Below are 23784 nucleotides of genomic sequence, written 5' to 3' on the forward strand. Positions count from 1 at the left end.
GCGCAAATATTTTAAATGTTCTACGCAAAATCATTACGGATTATTAAAGATGAAATGGCACTTTTTAAGATGAATATCTTGCATTTGCATGCCTTGTAATTTGAAATGTACATGGTGCAAGTTGTAGTTAGAAAGTACTTGATTAAACACCTGAGGCTCTTCATTCATTCTTTCTGTAACATTTATGTTTCAACATAAACTCGGCTACAACCTCAATACTACAGACACAGGTCAACACACCTGTCGCTATCATCCCACTTTTCACTGACACACTGCCCGACGCCGATTAGCGTCACGATCGCTCTGCATTCAGGTAAATCACGCCAATGTCGAGAATGAGGTTCATTCCCTATCACTATCTCCTTTGCACTGTCCGCATTCCACTCCAAGCCCCTCGTTCGCCCCACATTAGGCCCAGCTGATGCACAGTCACGTATAATGGAAAGGGTTGGCACAAACACTCAAACCAACGTGTTGGAAAACAGCTGATTGCAAGGTGAGGTGAGAGGTCACGTCTATAACGTCACTCAAGTGTCGCCCGTATGTCGGGTGCTACAGGTATCACAGGTAGGAGGTCACGAGGGGTCGCAGACACTGAACGATCATAGTTTTCCATCCCGTCAAATACTGAAGAATATCGGCCACATATCTCGCCCTGTCTCACTCCCACTATTGTGTCTCTCACAGAATGAACCCTATACGTGTTTACATTTTCAGCTTCCTCTAACGACGTATTACATAAAATGAGCATACGTTGGTGTCGAGGACAGTATGTAGTTGGCATTCCGTATCATTCACAGAAGCAATATCACGTCCGTTTCATGAGTGTACCAACATTCTCTTCCAGTTTTCCTCCCAATCCTTCCAGAATTACGAGTCATATAAATATACCCAGCTGATTCAAGTAAATAAACGTGGCAATTCACATAGAATGCACACACACGCTTGTCAGGTCTTGAGTCTTCTTTATTTGTCACGAAAAATAAATTTAAACAGAGAAATACTAAACATAGAAACTACAATTTCATGGCATCTAGCGTACTGCAGTATGGCGTCCGGAAATATCACAATTGGGTTCGGTACAGTCCCTCATACCGACTCTGAACCATATATATCCAAGAGAGCCCATGCAAGTTTATGTTACGGTAGTTTAAGAAACTGTCTACGCTCCATTTCAATAATATATTATCATAATTTAGCAACTTTTTCCTGTAAAATATTTTCATTTCCGAGGCGATATGCTATTTTAGGCTCGGCATTCAGCATACGGGGAATGGGAGCCTCTCTACTGCTTACTTTGATATGACAGAGACGGATTCCCAGCTCTATTCCTTCATTTGATCAAGAATTTATTGTTTAAGCCATGAAAAAATTAGGCGCCGAATCTTTACCAGGCATTTAAAAATGGATTGCACAGGAGGACATGGTACTTTTTGTAAGCAACTATTTCTTAATTGTTTGTCTCGGCAGTTCAAGGATACTTCTTGTCCCTTCAAGACAAACGGAAACAGAAAGGGAAGAAACTGCTTTTTCTTGGATTTGGCAATCCACATTTGCTGCTTGTCACACTAAATAGGGAGACGAGAAAGAAACGTCCACACTATTAATCTATAACTTCAGCATGTCAAAATACAAGTTTAAACTCCGAAATCACGATAAGTGAAGAGGTTGTAGAAACAGTGCCCCCTGGTGTGATGCAGGCGTGAGATGGCGGAGATAACTCAGTCATCTTTATGTTAGCCGCCGTGTTAACGCTATCCCGTCGGCAATCTCGATGTCGCTAACATTTACTCCTGGCGAGTCAACACTAAAACAACAGCTATAGCACGTAGCGATTGAAATGTTAAAACAGTTTCAGTATACATGTGTGTTCCAAATTGAGAATCAAGATTCTGACCTGCACACTTAACGCTACCATTTCGAACGTGTTATTTTAAGATGAGTGTACGCTCCCTCGATTAGGCAACCTTGCCAACAAAAATGAAAGTAAATATGATATTAAAAATGGTCGTCCTAAAAGAAGACCTGAGTATAAAGGCTTTGACATTACTCACCTTAGCATGACTGGAGTGCGATGGATCTGGCACGAATGACATTAAGACAACAAAACAGAGATTTGTCTTAATGTTAAACAGCATGCACACTCACAAATACGTAAGGTCACGATATTATTGGAGATTTATTTTCGTGAGACTTGTACTTCAGGGTCTAAACGTATTGCTTCAGACAAAGAAACTGACAAAATATTTAAAAAGGAAGATAAAATCTACAGGTAGTCCCTAAACACACGCAGCCTCACTACGTACCAATGCTGTATCAAGTGTTCGAAAACAGATTTGAGTTGACAAAGTCATGTTATCAAGTTTGTGATGTAAACACAGATAGTGACCAAAAATAATGTTAAGAAAGATACTCTCAAAAAGATCTGTTATTGGTTGTCTTGTTACTTTCTGACGACGGTTGCTCATAATGCAAAAGTTCAGGGTAGTCTCACCACCCCCGAACCGCCTTATTTCCCTTCTGCCAAGGGGTAGTGGGATAGCCATGTGCATCCATGTGCATGGTTAATGCATCCTCTCGTCACGCTGAAGACCCGGGTTCGATTCCCCACACAAGGTGTGAAGCTAATTTCCGCTGCTTCTATCCTGATACCACTGGAATATTGTTAAACGCGGCGTAAAACCATACTCACTAACTCACCCTTCTGCCAAGATCTTGCAATACTAAAGACCTAAATGAAGCGACTCGAGATTTAAAGCAAGTTTCTTTAGCCAACGAGGAGCTATTACATTTATTTCTTAGTTACGGAGAGGTGGCTGGCAACGACACAAGTTCGAGAACAACCCGGGGACTGGTATATGACACTCATATTTTAACACATCTAGTCCAGTACTAGACTAACACTCAGTCACTTAACACAGATACTGAGAAGGAACCAAACAGCACCACTTAACAGAAAAGCAGCCCCTCAGAATCTGAGAAAAATACGACTAGCTTTGTTTATGGATTTTGCATTTCAGACAGGGCTAGGAGTAAGGTTAAATGATGCGGTTTCCCCGTCCGCACACGTCGGGATAGTATCCGCAGAGGTCTGTACTGGAGCAGCTAGTGATGTTACAACACAGCTGGAACATTAGATGATGCACTATACGCTTCCAAAATAAAATGTCTCATTGCCATACAAATTTGTTTGGACAAAGCGAGTTTAGTCACGACATGTCAATCATCGGGTCGAGTTGTACAAATTCTTCATTGTTTTTGTTTGACTTTTTAATATGGTTTTAATGTCGTGATCGAGGTCATTTGTCGTGTTTTTGCATTTGGCGGAAACATTTCCGTTGAAAGTGATGAAGTAAAGGTATCCTAAGATGCATTTGAAAATACTGCTGACATATATATTAATTTCCACCTCCTTGTTATTATGTCCAGGCGGGAAAGGTCAGTTACTGACATCTCCGTGGCTTGAATAGGACAAAATCTTGTACACGTCAAACGTCCATGCCCTTGGCAACTCGACGCACACGCCACCACTGCGAACACATATCGTCTGCTTTGCGAAATTTACAAGTGCAAATCATACTTTGGAATTTATTGCTCATTGTTTGACATATCACAGACGTTTTAACATTTGGTTCTGGTTGAGTATGTGGCCAATTATATGGACCCGTAATTAGCATGATCTGAATATCTACTAAATGAGATTTTACAGACATAATTCATGAATCAAGGAAGGGATCTTGTACATATAAATGTCCACCCTTCCTTCTTTGCAAAGCGTTCTAAATGCAAATATTTAACGCAGAGATGAAATATTAGAATTACTGTTCATCTGGGTAATCACTGCCACATTGCCTTTTGCGGTTTCGCAAGGAGTAACTGATAGTCCATGGGTGCAAAATCACTGCAGGAGTCAAGAAGGAATCGTGACCAATCTTGAAGGTTTTCTGTTATGACATCATGGCCCCCAGTATTTCACTGTTTATAAAACGTTAGAAATAATGGGCCAGACATGTGTTTTTATACAGTTTCTAAAATCCAAATATTTATCATGCACCACAAATAGAATACGAGGCAGAAGACGACAATTTCGTGACAGAACGAGAACTGGCGGGAAGTATTGAATGTGCAAGAAGAGTAAATTCACTCAGCGTTTGCCCAAACGTTAGGTCTATCAAGGGAGATAACTGTTTTAATTGTGGTCATCTTTGACAGCAAACTGGCAAATCTAGCAACACAGTGCAAGACGAGACATAGCGAGGTTTCAGCGACGTCTGGTGATAGCACAGAAAGGATGAACCGTCTGGATGTCGAATGATGGACAAAAACAGCGTTATGTGTCCCGTGTTTGCATAATGTGTGAAGGTACATGATGTCTGATTGTGAACAAGCTTTGACGTTCAATCATATCGTTCACAAATAGGATAGGGATCACAGGAATAAAATTGTTTGAAAGTGAAGTAACTTCGAATTGTGGGACATTTGGAATACTATGAACAAATGTCAAATGGAGGCGTCAAGGTCAATATGCGTAGGATCATTTACCGTCATCAACCCAACACAACAGGGTCAAACGCGAAGACTGAGAGGCACAAAATAAGACAAAGTGAATCTTTGAAGATACCGACACAGAGATGACGTTCACTTAGTTGACAGAAGTGAACGTATATGTCAGTGCAATAAAATGTATTATACATGCAATAAAATCCTGACCCTGAAAAATAATGAACAACGCTTAGAACGGCCAAATATGTCTATTCCAATCGAACGTCAAAAGAATTCACACAATTCTCTCTTCGAAAATGGGGTTCATATATTTCTATGAATCGACGGCCCAAATTTACTTTTTTGTCAATATATACACTTCTTTTGACAGCTTGTCAAGAACATGCACGTCATTTATCTGAATATGACGTCATAGACATTATCGTAAAATTAGACAGACGCAGTTAATAAATGTACTTACCAGTCCCCCGCATGCTGATATCGCTGCTCTTGAGTTGTCTTCTCCTGTCACGTGACCAGTAAAATGACATCCTCGGTGATCAAGCACTTTGAACATAGAATCCGACACGTTCTTATATCTGCCTGTTCTCGTTTCGACGACCGTCGTCGGCGTGAGCAACTTACTGTTTACTTGCAACTTGACTTGTAACGTCCTATCTGATAATGGAATCTGGTAATGGATGACGTCATCAGATGACGCACCTGCCTCGTCGACACTTCTCTTCCGTATCTTATGATGTGCGTGTAGAGTGTGTGTTAAAAATTCTCCATCTGAACTAACACGGCTTGGAATTACCACTTCATAATCATCCAAGTTCTGAGCAAAGTTTTCTGAAAAAAGCAACAAAAAATGGCAGATCATTTGGAATCATTGCACATGTATAACCATGGGGCCTCACTAACTGTAAATACGCTTAGTTTGAACAAACAAAACAGAACACACAGAATCTTTATAAGCACACTGGTTTAGCTTTGGACATCCTCTTTCGTGGAAGAATGGCTAGTTAACTCGATAGTTTATAAACTTCGAGTTAACAAGGTGTTACTACTGAACAAACTTTAAGGATAACAACTTCACCTGTTTCATGAGTGCGACTTTTCTATTCGGATTGTTGTGCCGTTGTCAAGTGGTAGGTAAGAGCTGCATTTTATGCTTATAATAATACAATATATTTGAATATGAGTGATATCATGTTGGTTCATTGGTGAAGAGTGAGTTGGGTTTCACAGTATATCAGTTTAAAAAAAACGCGTGTGAACTCACAGTAGGAGGAAAGAAGGGCGTAAAGAAGACTAATACCTTTACCACTAGTATCGGTACGGTTCGGACAAACCTAAGACATAGTCAGGCAAATATGTGATTCGAACCCGCCATATTTTCTGGTACAACAGAGAGACCACCTCTGCAGTGGCCACTATTTTCCCTAGGTGCAAATGTTGAACAACAGATATGTAATGTGATGAGAGGCGATGGGGTAGCCTAATGGTTAAAGCGTTCGCTCGTCGCGCTGATGACCCGTGTTCGATTCCCCACATGGGCACTTTGAGTGAAACCCATTTCTGGTGTCGCCCGCCCGCTGGAATATTGCTAAATACTTACTCACTTGCTGTTCTGTCATGAGACATATGTACATCAATTTCGTATCAAGTAATATCGTTTCTAAAAGGCGTATTTCAACCACGTGATGCACATGTTCCTGTCTGTTGAGAACCAAAATATCCTACCAGATAGGTATTATCTGCCGTTCCCGTCGCCCCATGTGACATTCAGTTTCCATAAACCCCGAGATACGTGTAGTATTGTACCTAATGTTTGTAACATGACATTCAAATGTCAGGATAAATATGAAGTTGGTATTACAAAACCCCACTCCAGACGCATCTTTTCATAATTGCCTGGGACATATTTCGTGTTTCGTAAAAGGGATAATTAGAACCATTCCCTAATCTCGCAAAATCGTTTCGTATCCTGTCTGTTCTGTGAAACGGGATTCCCAGGTCATAGTTGCTGTACAACTAGTTCCCTACAACTAACGCCCATCATTACCGTACAGCTTACACTAGTTCCCTACAACTAACGCCCATCATTACCGTACAGCTTACACTAGTTCCCTCAATGAATTTACGGGCAATAATTCCAACAATAACCGCTTTACGAGTCCAGTACGTAGATCCTGTAGTAGTTGTCGATAAACAATACTCTAAATCCGTCGACGATGCAACTCTGACGCTTTTCAAGTCAGTGTTATGAGCTGTTGATTCGTAATTATCAACAGAAACGCCTATCTTTATTGACTGTAACGTCAAAACGTTACAAACCTGAAACCACAAACCATACAGTATAAGCCATAGTAATTTACAAATAATAACTTTTCATATAGTTTCAGACCGTCCCTTACTACTGTCATCCTGTGAGGACTGATAGACGGGTTACATGTTAAAACGTACGCTCTTCATCCCAACGGCCGAGTTCGATTCCACCTTACGGGTAAAACTTGTGAAAGTCAATTTTGTGCTTACGTTTAAGGAATATTACTGACATCTAGTCCAAAACTAGTCTTGTTTGGAAATATATAGACAGGAAAATGTTGTCCTAAACGTCTAGATGACCCGGGTTCGAACACCCACGTAGCTGCAATAAACATTCATATTTTTACGCCGCTTTTGGTCATCGGCTGTGGACGTCAGAAATGGGCTCCACACACTGCACCCATATGGGGAGGACTTCACCACTATAGTCCTTTCGGAAAGAAGCCCACTGTAGCTTCCAGCAATACCACGGCTGTGGACGTCAGAAATGGGCTCCACACACTGCACCCATATGGGGAGGACTTCACCACTATAGTCCTTTCGGAAAGAAGCCCACTGTAGCTTCCAGCAATACCACGGCTGTGGACGTCAGAAATGGGCTCCACACATTGCACCCATATGGGGAGGACTTCACCACTATAGTCCTTTCGGAAAGAAGCCCGCTGTAGCTTCCAGCAGTACCATGGCTATGGACGTCAGAAATGGGCTCTACACACTGCACCCATATGGAAAGAAGCCCACTGTAGCTAATTCGAGTGAAGAGAGCTTGTGACTTGGTAGAAAAGAACGCTGGTGCTCCTCGTGAACAATGCAACGGAAACCGCACAAAATACGGTCAATATTGCTATTTGCTCATAATCGATGCAACAAACACTGACATCCCTCCAAGAAAGTCATAAGACATCATTACAGATCGTTTCTTTAGAGGCCATTTTACTTTAAAATAGTAACGAAATTGGAACTGCAAACCAAAGATTACATCAGGCGAGTACTGCATGAGGTATAACTGTTGATATCCAACTTGGAGTATAACATTTCCCTTGTCACGCGTAATTGTAATTTCAGTAGGGGTTTGATTGGAAGCAATACATCTATTACTGTAACTGCAGAAGGGTTTCAATTGGAAGTAACACGTCTAGTACTCTAATTGCAGTAGGATGTTTATTGAAAGTAAAACGTCTATTACTGTAACTGCAGTGGAGCGTTTATTGGAAGTAAAACGTCTAATACTGTAACTTCATTAGTAAGTTTAGGGGAAGTAATATGTCTATTACTGTAACTGCAGTGGGGCGTTTATTGGGGGTAAAACGGCTATTACTGAAATTGCAGTAGGGCTTTTATCGGAAGCCAAACGTCTATTACTGTCACCGCAGTAAAGCGTTTATTGAAAGTAATACGTCTATCACTGTAACTGAAGTAGGGCGTTTATTGGAAGTAAAACGTCCACTACTGTAACTGCAGTATGTTTTTATTGGAAGTAATACGTCTATTAGCGTACTTGCAGTAAAGCGTTTATTTGAAGTAATACGTGTATTACTGTAAGTACAGCAGGACGGTTATTTGATGTAACACATTTTCAGTGTAACAGCAGAAGGGCTTTCATCAGACGTTGCGCGTTATTACATTAACTACTGTAAGGACTGAATTGGACGATGCATGACTACAGGGATCGCAGATGGTGTATTTACAACAAACAATTCAAAACAAACAGAAGGGTGACTAACCTCCTTGGGTGACAACACCTTTTCTTACGTTTGCTTATGACTAATTGGGCATGGTAGAGTTACATAACACACGGACACGATGAGAGCTCTTGAACAAACACCACGGGAAGATTTCCACGCCATGACATCACACCACCAAATGTACACATTTCTTTAGACCATTTCGTTCTTCAGCCGCTAATCACACGGCAAACCGTGACAAGTCTGTACAAAAAGAAATTAACAGGGATTCTTCAGCGGGTGTTTCCAAATAGTTGGACCTTGAATTGGCACTGTCACTGCCTTGCAGTTGGAATATCTGTCTATGATTGGGCTTGTGTAGGTGTAGGTAGGTGCATAATGGCATGTGTGCTTTTCCGTGTAGGTGTTTCTGAATGCAAGCGGGCGGTAGGGTAGCCCTGTGGTTAGAACACTCACTCGCTCGCCACACTAAAGATCCGGGTTCGATTCCCTAAATTGGTACAATGTGTGAAGCCCAAATCTGGTTACTCCCGTCGTAATATTGCTGGAATATTGTTCAAAGCAGCGTAATACCATACTCACACGCTCTGAATGCGCATGTCTCTGAGTGTGAATTGTGCACCTGCCTGTCTATATGTACGTCTGTGTGCATGAAAGTATCTACATGCAGTTGCCAGAGTGTGTTCACGTGTATGTGAAGGATTATGTGTGCATGTATGTGTGCATTTATGTGTCTGTTATTATGTGCGTGTGGAAGTGTGTACGTGTGTGGATGTGAGCATGAGCATGTGCATGTCTCTGCATACGCTTGTGTACATGGGTGTGTACAGGTTCCAACGTAGGCGTAGGTTAAAGGGAAATGTAGATGACGCATATGGTTGACGTTGTAGGTGAACGTTCAGGTGCAGGTCTCGTGTAAATCATAGTTGAAATTCGGAGACTTGGAGTCGAGAATAGCAGAGGATGTTGTGAACCACAAAAACCAACACTCTTCAAACAGTTACTTCTTGCTGTGTTTAACATGTGATGACAATATGAACTCCAGAGCATCAGAAAACTAAGTTTTACGAGGTTTGCTATTGATGACCCTGTGTTCATCTAATTAAAGCCACGATAGCCTTAAATTAGTGGAGGACGATGGTTAAGGCGTTCGCTCATAATGCCGAAGCCCGGGCTTGATTCCTAGTTGAAACCGTTCTTGGAAATCCTACATCTTGATAATGCTGGGTTAGCCTTACCCACTCTTTCACTTGTATTTTAACTTGCACAAAGGCAAATTCTATTTCGCTCAACAATAAAATGCAAACAAAATACAGTTCAGAAAATAAGCATAATTTTATTTCTGCAGTGTAAAATGGAAACAGCGTCTAGTGTACACTAGTGCTTCGAGGAGTACACTGTGTGTTACAGTTCTGTCTTTTCCACTGTAATGAATACCATGGAACCACCCCGAGCAAGCTGTGAATTCGATTCCAGCGAAGATATGCTAAAACTAGCCGTCAAATCAAATAGCTCTCATTGATGACAGAAATTATGTGCTTGAGAGCACAGAGCTAGGGATAGTGTCGTCGCTTTCGAAAGAAATCTCTGATGGCAAAAGGGTAGACTGTGTTTATCACAACAGACTGGAGAAATTATACACGCAGACGCATGCATGATGTTGGAAAGGGCCAATGTATCTTCACAACCTCTACAAACGAAATGTACATGAAGGCGGATACCAAATGTGTCTCTAACACTGTCCCAAAGCTATAGTTCGAAACTACACATCGCACATTATACAGATAGACATTTCTTCCTTCAGGGGAGCTTGAAAATTTCTTCTGAATCCATACCTGCAAGTCTGTTTCGAAACTGCACATCACACACCCAGCAATTGGATTTTTTCAGTCGAACAAAAAAAATCCATTAAATCTAGGCCTGCAATTGCAGGAATAGCTGAAGCAATTCTGACAGTCACGCTTTGAAAATACAGCAGTAACACGGCTTAAAAACTCGCCGTATCAACTATGAATACAAGCTTTCTCCTAGAACCGCCACTGAGGCCTCACATGAAGAACCAAAATACGTTTTTTTCCCCTTTAATCTGATGGAGAAGCTCGGGTTTTTATTTCTCTTTAGTCTGTTTTCATCTTCCTCTGGGATCCAACTAGCGGCACGAGTTACGCATAACGATGTGAGCTCACTGCATATCTACACACCATGCGCCCCTTGAATAACAACATCGTTGTCAAGAGATCACCCCCTTTCCACAGCATCAATACATTACTGGTTTGAGGCATCACGCCAAGGACCAAGAGACCTCAAACCCTTTTCCTCACCCAGCCCCGCTATCCGGCGCCTGGCATGAAGGGGCGCGATGGAAACACTTCACAAACACCGTGTTTTCTGCTTATATTCAGCAACGAAAAACTGAGCGAGTCTCACACCGCTTTTAGCAAAATTCCAACAATAACACTTCCAGCTTCACACGGCTCGGAGGGGTAGTCAAATGGTCAAAGCGTTCGCTCGTCACGCGGCAGACCTGAGTGCGATTCCCCACAGGTGTCTCCCGCCGTAATGTTGATGGAGTATTGCTGAAAGCGACGTAAAACCATACTCACTCACTCCAGCTTCACACATTGTACCCATGTGGGGAATCGAACCTAGGTCTTTGCCATTACGAGCGAACGCTTCAACCACAATCCTACCCCACCGTTCCCAAGCTAACAACTGAGAAAGAGGACAGAAAATATCCAAATGGACATGTGACTTGTGGGGTTTTATCTGTAACTTAACAAAACAGGTAGGCAGCCAAAGATATAGTATGCCTCTACTATTTCAACAGTAGTCGTGTCTCACAGTCCCCGAACCGTATCATTTTTCCTCCAGTCCAGCCCTTGATCCGATGCCACAGTCCTGGTTGAAGCAGGTATACATACGTCTCCCACAACCCCAATCTCTTTAGATTCCTTTCAATTTACTGCAGTTCTTTGTTTATACCGAAATCATATTTTACAAAGACAGAGCGTCAGTCTACGTCAACAGAGCCGGCGTCGACATAACGCTCAGTACGTGTACCTCCATTTAGAGGAAGGTCATGCAACACCCCCCGTTGTTTATAATGAAAATAATCTGTCATCACCGGGACACTAAATAGCAAATAACGTACAGAACAAGGGATAGATTAGCTGGACACTTGTACAGTTTCACAGCGTTTTACAGGTTAATGATTACCACCCTCGCCTCTTCTTGTTTTGGTGATCGGATAGTGTTACCGACGTTCACTTTGTTACCATGGCTGAGAACCCTACAGGAAGTTCGCCATCAAGCTGACTGCACCTTAGTTCATCCACTAAGGATATGCGATATGATTACAGTTACTGCGTAATATTGTTGGGTTTTGGTTTGTTTGTTTGTTGTTTTTGTTTTGTTTTTGTTTTTGGGGTTAAGGCTAGTTTTGTTTGTTGGGGTTTTGTTTGTTTTGTATTTCTTGTGTATTTTGTTTGTTTGTTTTGTTTGTTTGTTGTTCTTTTGTTTGGTGGGGATTGGTTTATTTTACATTAGGGGATAATTAGGTATATGTGAGATAATATCAGCATCAAGAATATCCTTGTGTCGAGAGCCATGCATATTGACGATCTACCAGAATCAACGTTATTCACGACTCTGCTGACATATACACTGCACCTTGACTATCTACCTGAATGAACAAGTCGTTAATAATTACAGCGTTTAACAGTACGCTACATATTGGCGATCGCTACATATTGACAACCTTATTCATGACTGTGTTGAGCTGAACACAACACATTGACCATCTAACAGAATATGCCGTACTCATGACTGTGCTGACTAACATACTGCAACTGACGAGCTAAAATACTACAGGTAGTGACAGTGAGGTGCCTGTAATCAGTTTCATGCCATTTGCCTAAAGCACGCTGCCATGTCTAACGCATTTATATTGACAAGGTTTTACAAGACGCAAGCTACCGCTCGACTCTAAATCGATTTTTCAGGAGGAATGAAGTCTGTTTCGTTGAGTCATAATTGATATTTTTCCATCAGAAATGTCTGTTTATGAGCAAGCGTTTAAAACAGAATACTGATGCGCTTATATCACGACAAGATGTTCTATGTCAACATATATTTCAAAGGTAAAATATCCATTTTGTGTTTTAGCTATTCATTGCACTGGTGTGTCAATATATTTTGATAGATACATGTTGTTAATTTTAAACCGTTATCTTTCGTCATTTCTTGAAATACCTTTCTCACACCTTTAGTCGAGATAAGACAGCACCCAGGCAGCACATGAACATATCCATCCTAACCCACAATGACCCTCCACCATTGGGCATGTATATGCATGCATAAAGTGTGAAATGTTCCATTCGTTGAACTGTCACGAACGGAACCACTCTGGGGAACAAAAATGGGGCCAACCGAGATTCGAAACTACATGTGCCTGGTGCGCCCAGGGGACGCAACTCTTCGCGTCACTTAGAGCAACACAGCCATCCGCGTCCCTTTCACACATACAGAACATTACGTGGGTTGATAACATGTTTGAAACCGACAAGATGATACTCTGCCGGGAGGCCAACAGGCACAGGCAAATCTGGATGTGTGTGGATGGGGGTGGTGGGTGGTGTTGTTTGTTCTTGGTAATGTTGTTTTAGGGGTGCGCATCCACCCATTATTCCTGAAAGTTCATTAAATTTATTAAATGACCAACGAAACTCGTGAAAATCAAATGTGCACCCCACTCTTTCAAGAGAGTGCCATCCACCCTGCCCTCCCCTTTCCCCACCAGTCTATTCAATCGTCGATCGCTAATGTCACTGCAACGAGAGGGTAACGCGTGTCATCCAAGTTGACTTAGCCCCATACAGCGCACTTGCCTGTCATTACACGTAACCAGTTACAGAAGAAAACATACCCCACGCGAGTGTTTCTATGACTCAGTGATATTTCACAGTTATCTTATTAATATAACGCGCATTACGTAATTTATACCATGTAATTCAACCCGGAAAAAAATAGCAGACCGTGCGAAGTTCTTAACCGAGACAAAGCATTGCTTTAATATATGTCAGACTAGATCATTCACAAACAGCCTTCAGGCTGATCAATGGGATATTTCGTAGTTCCCATTGAACTGGGTTTATCTCATTGATACGCCGCACGGTGTGTACCGTATTGTCATACACTGTAGATACCAGTGTAGCTGTGATCACCAGATAGGTGGGTCGGATGAAATATGGGATGCCACAGCGTTCAGGGATCCCTTGATTAATACGATATTTCAAGGTGCTTTTCTGAATGTGTTGATGTGTTACAAACCGCATATTAACTCCTTCATAAAATTGTATTGATGTCCTTTATGCTAAAAGAGGGAGCAGTGTATGTGTGTGTGTGTGTGTGTGTGTGTGTGTGTGTGTGTGTGTTGGGGGGTGGGGTTAGTTGTCAAAACTAATTGGTAACTGCAATTGAAGACACATGCTGAAGTATTACCGATAACCTCACTGTCCACCCTTATTTTCGGTCCAATGCCGTTCAACAGGGGCGGTGGGGTAGCCTAGTGGTTAATTCGTTCGCTCACCAAGCTGAAAACCCAGGTTCGATTACTCGCATGGTTACAATGTGTGAAGCCCGTTTCTGGTGTTCCCATCGTGTTAACGTTATTACTGGAAAATTACCAAAAGCTGCGTAACACCAAACCCCATACACCATGAGGTTGGCTTCATATCTGCGTGTATGCGTGTACAACTGCCTCGGTGGTCCAGTGGATACAGCATCTGCCTACGGGGGTATCTGTTAAATCCCTGCTGCAATATGCTAAAAGACGTTGTGTGGCGGAGTTAAAATTTAACCTACGTCTGTGTAGCACTAGAAAAGTGGCATTAGTCAGGACACTACAAGGAGACACACACGCGCACGCATGCATTTCTCAATAACCTCTACTATGACGTAAACACCCATTTCACCCACCTTTCATGGGATACTATAATATTTCATCTAAAATGTGTTGTAGTCATTGAACGGTATCATTCCCAATCGGGAATCGTATAGTTCTCAACCCGGACATGTACTGTTTGATTAACCACAACTTCAACAGAGCCCTTAAAGGTCACATGCAACCAAAACATCAAACATAATTAAAACACATTTATCACTTATTCATGACATATAATATACACTGCTGCTTTTAAAAAAACAAATAAACACAATTATAAGCGTACAATCGCGATTCAAAAGTGCAATATTTTGTACTTGGGCTTACTTCCCCCGAAACGAAGCCCTCGGGAGACCGAACCCAGTCATAGCGGGTGGATATGCACTCAAAAGAAACGACGGCTTCCGATTGGCTGTTTCATTTGCTGATATGCTAGGTTTCATTGTGTGTAGAGAAAGATGATCTGTTTGATGGGCATTTTAGAAGTATAGCCAGTCACCAGAAAGTAAAATTCTTTATGGATAACAAAATTCGTTTAGTGTACTTGATCCGTCGTTTCAGTATGGATTCATATACTGTTGTCAAACAAAATCATATACACTAAAAGAAGTTGTTATCAATGAAGAATGTATATAGAGATGTTGGGTTTGGAAAATACATATTCTCTGAATTTGCGCTCGATCCAATAAAAAAATCATGTCAGTAGAGATAGTAAACTACTGCGCGGCTGGAATCTGTCATTCGTCCAAGTACAAAGCAGGACTTGAAACTGACAAGAGTTTGCACCAGTTTCCGTCAGATCCAGTCATCCGAGAAAAAAGGATGTAGTTTGTTTGCAACCCACAGACATAAAAACATGTCATGTGTATCACACGTGCCTAATTACATAATGTGGCAGAGACAGGACTCGGGTGCACGAGTCATAAATCAACTTATTTTCTTTATGTCGTATAGTCTGATAGGTGTTAAGTTCAGACTGCACGTGGTCAATGATTGAAGCTGTGTATTGCGTGTTGTCTTTAGCAGACAGGCAGGCAGACATATAGGTGTGAATAAACCAGACACTGAGCTTTCTCTGTGACAGAGACTGCTCACCACAATCAACATGTTTTTTTTACATAACGAGCAGATTATTTACTTGTTTGTGTACACAACCAAGATTAGACTACTGCTCACGACCTCAGTATGCATACTGTTTCAAGCTCCGCGAATCTATTCACTGCGCACGCGTTATGGACGCAGCGCAGCACAGCTGTTGAAACCAGTTTTCCCCCCAGCGCTGGGGGGAATTTAGTGAAACGTTTGAACTCCGATTTCGCGGGCTTTTTTTTCATCGCGTTTTTTCAACTTTATAGATTGAATTGGCATTTTTTATGATTTGTTTCGGTAAATGCATACCAAAAGGTACCAGAATCTGCAAAGTTGTGTTTTACGTTGCATGTGACCTTTAAGTAATCATAGCACCACTACTATTCCGATGGCTAACACATAATGCGAAGGTTGGTTCGTGACACGGCTCCCTGTTTGACGGAGTGTGAATGTGTTGTTTTTCTCCATTGCTTCCAACAGTACGTCCCGGCGTCGCTCAGTTGTATGTAGATGGGAAGTCCGAAGTGGTGTAGACCCAAAAACGTTCACGGTGAGATCAGTGAGTGATTGAGTGAGTATGATTTTACGACGCTTTTAGCATTATTCCAGAAATATCACGACAGGGACACCTGAAATGGTCATGACACATTTTGGCCATGTGCGGCACCGAACCCGGGTCTTTTGCGTGACGAGCGAACGCTTTGACCACCTGTTGAGGTTGTACAAGGCTATTCTGATGTGACCGTAACTCATATACCGTAACACTGACGTAAGGTAGTCTGACGGTCAAAGTTGTTTTGTACAGCTACACCAAGGCCACCCCACCGTCCCGTGATATCAGTAAACACAGGTATGTAGTGCGGACACGCGAATGATGTAAATGGACGTGTATCTTGGATTCTATCCCGGATCCTGGCGCAGATACAGGACACACCTCTGCATAATGCCAGGTGTCATGTCCCGTCCGTAGAGTATGATCTGTGGAAGACGACAGCTGTGGTGTTACGACACAGGATTTAGAGGACCACAAGCAATGATTTTCGCAAATAAACACTGCTGAATATCAAATCCAAAAGTACGACTTTCATAATGTATTCTCTCCGTGACTGAGTTTAAGTAACCAATATCGACAATGTCCACTTGAAAAACAATTACAGTATATCGCTCTGGTAAAACACATTAATAAGAAACAATATTGTCAGTTTCTATTGGACACTGGGATATTATTTTCCACACAGTCTCATCAAGTAAAAACTAAAACCAGACTCTACTGAATCTGGTGTTTATCAAAACAACTATGTCGGTGTATAATACCATTTATTACCTATGCAAATATCCACAAGCAGTTGAAAATATTTAAAAATGACAAACAGAACAAAAGCTACGTGCAGCCCTATGGCTTAACCCTCTAGTTCCCGCTATATGAAACAGACATGGGAAAATTCTTAAAATGTGTTACCTTATCACTTTCAGTCATATTTGAACATATCATCAAGGTTTTTGGAAATATCTTTAAAACTCAGAGAATTACAAAATGTATCACATATGATACATCGGGAATAAAGTCATGTGTATCATATATGATACAATTTCATATGATAATCAAAACTAACATCATATCTGTTATTTAACCATTTTATTAACGAAATGTAAACACAACAAATTCCAAAAATTCAATTGCAAATAAAACTGTTTGAAATCAGAACAATCTGGACGGAATAACCGGCATCACATGTTGATATACTTCATAGGTGTGAATCAAGGAAGCAGTTTCTGTCCTTATTCAGACAGAAGTGTTGCTGACACTTCATGCATTTGATGAAGGACAACCTGTTGCAGTTGCTGTACTTGCATCTTTGTCTGCTTGAATCCCAGATAGGAAAATGGTTCGTCCTATCCAACCTGACTTGATCGACAACTGGCCTACTTCGAGGCGCAGGGGGAGATCTTGGAAGGATCGGAGGAGAAAGTGAAGGTCGTCCAACTCTGGCTCTGTACTCAATGAGACAACTTGCCACTTCGCTTATGAAGACCCTCAGTTGCATTGGCTTCTGTTTGAGGAGACAACAATGGCGTTTGTACCAAAGCCAACTGTTCACTGCGGTGATCATGACAGAATGCCAAAAAATGTACATGTACCAGCGGCGTGACTTCATTTTCTGCTTGTAGAGTGATGTAAGTGAGTCAAGTAGGTCAACACCACCCATAAAGGCATTGTATGTTTCTATTATGGCTGGGCGTTCAATCATGATGTAAGACTTTGTGCCTTTATCCCATCTTCTTACTTCGCCTTTCGGCTCAACGCCAACAAAAGAAGATAGCATATCCACACTTTTGTTGTCAAACCATCTGACGGCAATTGTGTTGCTCTCTGTGTCAACCAAGTAGTCGGACGCTCCACGGCCTTCTCTCTTCAGTTCTTTTTCGGTTTTGAAATGACACCCTTTAAGTCTATTGGACCTTACAGTTCCAGCAAACTGAATTGAACGCTCGTTGAGTGCCTTCACAAGGGCAATAGATGTGAAGAAGTTGTCGGCAAATACTTTATAGTTGTTGCCTGGGGCCAGTGTTTCAGTTAGTTGCAACACGACATCACCTGCAACTCCAATTGTTTTTTCGGGTTTGTTTTGTTTCTTTCCTTGGTACACATCAAAATCGTACAGAATACCTGACGATCCGGCTCTTCCCCATATCTTAAACCCCCATGGATTTGGCTTTCCTCTCATGTACTGTTTTAGAGTAGACTTCCCTTTGAAGGATACCATTATTTCATCTACTGACTGATGTTCCTCAGCAGGAATTGTGAGAAATCTGGAGCGCAAACTATCCAGCCATGGACGAAGTTTCCACAATTTGTCAGCCTTTTCTTCATTTGTAGTTGTCAAGTTGTCTTTGAAATGGAGATAAAGTGCCAGTTTTTCAAACCTGTTTCGTGACATGTGATCGGCTATGGGGCCAAAACGAGTTGCAGATTCCCAGTAAGATCTCACACGTGGCATCTTTACTAATCCCATTCGTAAGTAAATACCAATGAATATTTCTATTTCTTTTCTCGTTGTGTTTACTTCCACTCCGTCTTTCTGCATTGAGTATACATTTGTTTGATTTTCTATTATACTCAACATTTCCTCTGTAACCATGCGTCTGAAGTAGGTATACGGAGATCCAATTGTTCCATCAGCAGGAGGTTCTTCAGTTATACCTGTAAACTGTGACTCAGCAGGTTGAAACGGTTGTTTTTCCCAATTCTGATTACCAGTTGGTAAAGTGGACAAAACAGCCTGCAGGTCTTTGTCTTCTGTAATATCCACATTGGATAATCTTCGCAGCTTTGCAAGAGGTATTTCATCTTGAAGCATTGAGAGAGGCATGTCATCTTCATCGTCATTGACTTGCTTTATAACTTCAGCTAACGGGACATCGTCACTGTCCGAAGAAAATGACTGATCGGATTCGCAATTTCTCTCAGGGAGATATTCGTCTCCTGAACTTTCACAAAAGTCCTCTATGTCACTGTCATCAGCAGTTATGGTACTAATGGCATTTCTCAATGACAATGTCCTTTTAGGCCGAGAATTCATCCTGAAAATAACATTTAGAAATAAATATTTTAAAAAATCATCATGTTATTTATTGTTCATTTCATCATTTTGAAATGATAATACAATCATCTTTTATTAAGATTTGGAACAAACTCACATTATATATAATATAAACATATTTAAGCTGATTTACATTTTTTATCAAGTTATCCTAGGCAAAAAGAATTCTTTATGTTTTGAATTTCATTAATCAAAAATAAATATGGTATTTTAAAGCATAAAAGAAAGATATTTACAATGTATCCCAAAAGGTGTTCAGAGTGATCTCCCTTTGACATTCACGTCTTTCCCGATGTATCATATATGATACACATAAATATTCGTGCAATTTATGAATCAAATGGTATGATTTATGTTTATATGATATGATATATTAATGCTGTAGCATTTCAGCAAACTGAAACAATAACAATTAGCACTTTAACTCACCTGTATCAGTGAATACGATCAAATCAACGGCTCAGTGCACACAGACATCTGTCTTCCATGGAAGCTGCCATATTTGATGACCTTTCTGCACTAAACATGCAGAGTTAATTTTTGTACGAAACTACTGAATGACTTGCAAAATTGGCTGGACCAAGGTCCTTCAAGGGAGATAACTCTTGTTACCTCATAGGGCACACTAGATGCCAGGGAGTAAATTGTATCATATATGATACGGTGGGCACTAGAGGGTTAAGTTCAAAGCCAAACAATGGAAGCATTACATGAAACTCATACATAGCCAACGTTTGATCCAGTATCAAAAGGAGTATTGCTGATCTACAAAGTCTGTTCATTTTGGAGCTGCTGAACAACACAGTATCAATGTCATTCAAGTTGACATATACTGAGTGATTCATCCCAATTGAAAATTTCTATTTATATATTTAAACGTGTTTTTTTTCACTTACAGTTTTCCATATCTTGCAATTTTGCATACAATATTCTTGAGTGTGTTTTGTCACACAATGAACATGTGTTCGTGCAATACCTTGCAGCTGTCAACAAGTAACACGAATTATGCATGTTTCGCACAAGCACAAGCCCAGGAAGACATTAACTGTCCATGTCGTGTCCTTTTAAATACAGTAATGAGATAAACCTATGCAATGCCCGAAACAGATGTACATATAAGCTGTCATTAACACAAATACATTCTTTAAAAAAATGTTCAAACGTGTCTGTCGGTTTTCAACAACAATTAAGCTTGTAAAAAAGCAACAATTAAGTTCACCATGTTTGGAATGCTCCTACAAAGCGAAGCACAACTCTTGCGACGTGAAACTGTATTGAAAGAACAAACATTGACTGTGAGTTTAGGAAATTCTCGAACCTTTTCCCGAGAAGTACCTGGTGTGCACCCCCACAAATTGCCCGTCATCTCATACAGACTTCATCGTCCCTACGCTGTGTTAGTACGCGCGTAGGAATTGCGACAATTTGGCGTGAGTGGTGATGATGATACGAGTGTGCCAGGATGTAACGAGCAATTTTGTGTATGACAGGCCCTCAATGCGTCTGTGGATTATACATAGCTTGTCGACCAGCAACGTGGGCTGATAAACAGTCCTGTTTAGCCAGGCAGTCGGCCTGTCATTTGACTTTAACTCTTATAATCTTATCGTTTGGGTCAGTTCAGTAATTATGTGTACATTGTCATGTAATCCCGAGGTAAGTTCATTTGGTACCTCGTTAAACAGGCATTCGCTTTCATGCGCATGCTTACTGGCACGAGTAAACCTTACATCAAAGACGTTTCAGTGTGGCGTAAATCCTAACTTAGCAAAGTGGTTCGGGGTCATATTTATTGCCTACAGATTTCATAAATGGGTATTCTATACACTGTGATCAAAGATCAGTATTTGGGTGTGGGTGTCATGTTTAAAAGAAGCGAGTATATGGATTTTTATATAATATCTGACTCCACCCATCTCTTAACATATGGCATGTATCGTAAAAGAACATTGTAATTTTGAGTCAATTTTCCCCATGCTATTTCTATGACGACAGCGCGAGTGTAGACGCAGTAGACGAAATGGTGATGGGTGAAATGTGGAGTCGGTGATTGATTACAAGATACACGTCAGCACCTAATCTATATGTTGTTGACTTACCTACCGACCCAACACACTTGTGGGATTGTTTAACAGGTTATTGACGTAGCAATAAAACGACGAATGCGACCAGTCTCCCACTACCATTAATTCTGTTGGGACAGATCTAGTCCCAGTTAACCAATGCTGGCTGTCCGTAAAGGACAAGTGAACGACTTTGGCTGTACGTCTCTTTTGGCAATATTCCTGCAATATCAGGTCGAGTTTGGTTTTACGCCTCTTTTGGCAATATTCCTGCAATATCAGTGTGAGATTGGTTTTACGCCTCTTTTGGCAATATTCCTGCAATATCAGTGTGAGATTGGTTTTACGCCTCTTTTGGCAATATTTCTGCAATATCAGGGCGAGTTTGGTTTTAAGCCTCTTTTGGCAATATTCCTGCAATATCAGGGCGAGTTTGGTTTTACGCCTCTTTTGGCAATATTCCTGCAATAACAAGGCGGTGAACACCAGAAACTGGCTCCACACATTGTACCCATGTTGGGAATCGAACCCGGGTGTTCAGTGTGACGAGCGAACGCAACACCACCTGGCTACCTCACTGCCCCTATTAAAAGATGAGTGGAACCTTAGGTCCGGCTGATTGTCTTTCTTGAGTGGCAGTCAAGGGGCAGCAAGAGACGTTGCCTTCAAGACCAATATCGGGTTTCTCTGGTCCTGGCTTGGTAATTTATAGTCCCCAGTGGTATACCAGGGTCATCGCATTTTGCGGCTTAAAACAGCATTCACATCCTTACTCAAATACCATCCCTATACACCACCAGAATTTACGAAAATGGCGTCTCTGTGTGTGACATAGCCATAAACCTTCCCCAACGAGTGAATACTTCCGAAGTTTGAGCGTAGACTCGTTACGTGGAAGGCCCAGGTTCCATTCGCCGATAATGATATGATAAGTTGATTTCTTGTGTCCCAAGCAGTAATCTTTCAGGAATATTGCCAAAAATGGCGAAGAAGCATTGTCACTCAGGGCTGAACCTTGCAACTAAAGTTCTTCAATAACTGAACCGGGTCGTCTCCACAACTACCCTTATGGTGATATGACGTAGTCTGAGAAATGGAGCCGATGGATACGAAAGACAGCCGTTAATGATACCGTCTACGACTATAAGAAACAGCCATGAATTAAAATATGCATTAATGATATCAGTCTAAAGGTATCTAAAACTTTACCGCCACGTGGCCTTTGTCTGTTTCATAGTGCCTGAACCACATTATTTACATAGCTATCTATAGCCCTCCCTGCAACGTTAAAGCCGTGAGTGAATCAAGTCTAGTCTTCCACGGATTCTGAATCTCCCATCTCTCTGTGGATCGTTTTAAATGAAATGGATTTACTTGTTACTATCACATCTGTATATACAGGTACTTAGTGCTATAATATCGGCAATATTTCAGCAATAGAGAAGAAAGACACAGACATCGAGATTAAAAGAATTCATTAACGTCACTTACTTTGTACAAGATACGCGAAAGGTGGTTATACAGTGCTGGAGTGTGCGAGAGGGACTCGAGTTGTACGTCGCTTTTAGCAATATCCCAGTAATATCACGACGGGGGCATCAGGAACGGACTTAACACATATCGACCACGAAGGGGACCGAACCCGACCCTTGCCATGACGTTTAAAAATTGGCTACCTCACCGCCATATTGTTCCCCGGACCGTATGTACCCCTCTGAACGTCGCAAACGCGTAGCTTAGTTCAACCTGTACCCATATTAATCACAACGTCCGACATGAGAAGGGTCTAAATACTACGAACGCCAACCTCTCACCCCACCCTCACACCGAACGCATTGAAAGGGGTCGTTTCGTGATGGATGAGAGAGTGGGGAGGGGCGGGGAGAGAGTCCGATATTTATGGTGAACCCTTTTGTAGTTTTGATACGAAAAAGTGCTTATACTTGGCTGAAGTACACCAAATATAAGGTTAGGTTAGAAATGTGTACCGTAGCGTGTAGCGTTCGGGTTCACTGCACGTATAAAAGAAACGTGCGTGCATGCATGCATGCATACGCCTGCTTGTGTACGAACGTGCGTGTGTGTGAGTCTGCTTGTAATAGATTAAGCTAAAGTTAGGTTGTAAATGCCACAGGTCAACGAAGATACCCAATTCAAACACAGTATACCGACACCGGGACGACCACGTCTTGGCATAGGACTCAAAATGTAGAACACCTGGAGAGATCAATAACACGGGGTGAGTAAGTGAGTAGGATTTTACACCGCTTTCAGCAATATTCAAGCAATATCACGCCAGAAATAGACTTGACAACAGCATCCACTTAGGCAATCGAGCAGGCGCGTGCGTGAAACGAGCAACGCCTTCACCACAAGGAAAACCCACCGCGCTGTAACAACCCGTATCGTCGTTTTAGCTATTTTGGTCTGACGCTGCCCGAAATCGAACCACTAACTTTCCGCTCTCCTGTCAGACGTTTTATCAACTCGGCCCAGAGAGGAGGCAATGTCAAACAGGAACACCAATAAAAACAATGACTTCCAATAACCGCACAAGAGCTGGATTACGTCTAAATAAGCCCGAAGCCTAA

The 23784-nt window shown here is 41.5% G+C and overlaps 1 protein-coding gene across 1 annotated transcript in view; it reads right to left on the bottom strand.

The window, feature by feature from the left end:
• LOC137278426 (A disintegrin and metalloproteinase with thrombospondin motifs 12-like) overlaps window positions 1-23784 on the bottom strand; it is a 126366-nt gene that overhangs the window by 100349 nt on the left and 2233 nt on the right. Inside the window, exon 2 of the mRNA XM_067810748.1 lies at window positions 4964-5334. Coding sequence (XP_067666849.1) covers window positions 4964-5334 — 371 coding nt within the window. The remainder of the gene's footprint in view (window positions 1-4963; window positions 5335-23784) is intronic.

This window comes from Haliotis asinina, chromosome 3, assembly GCF_037392515.1.
Source record: "Haliotis asinina isolate JCU_RB_2024 chromosome 3, JCU_Hal_asi_v2, whole genome shotgun sequence".
Lineage (NCBI taxonomy): Eukaryota > Metazoa > Mollusca > Gastropoda > Lepetellida > Haliotidae > Haliotis > Haliotis asinina.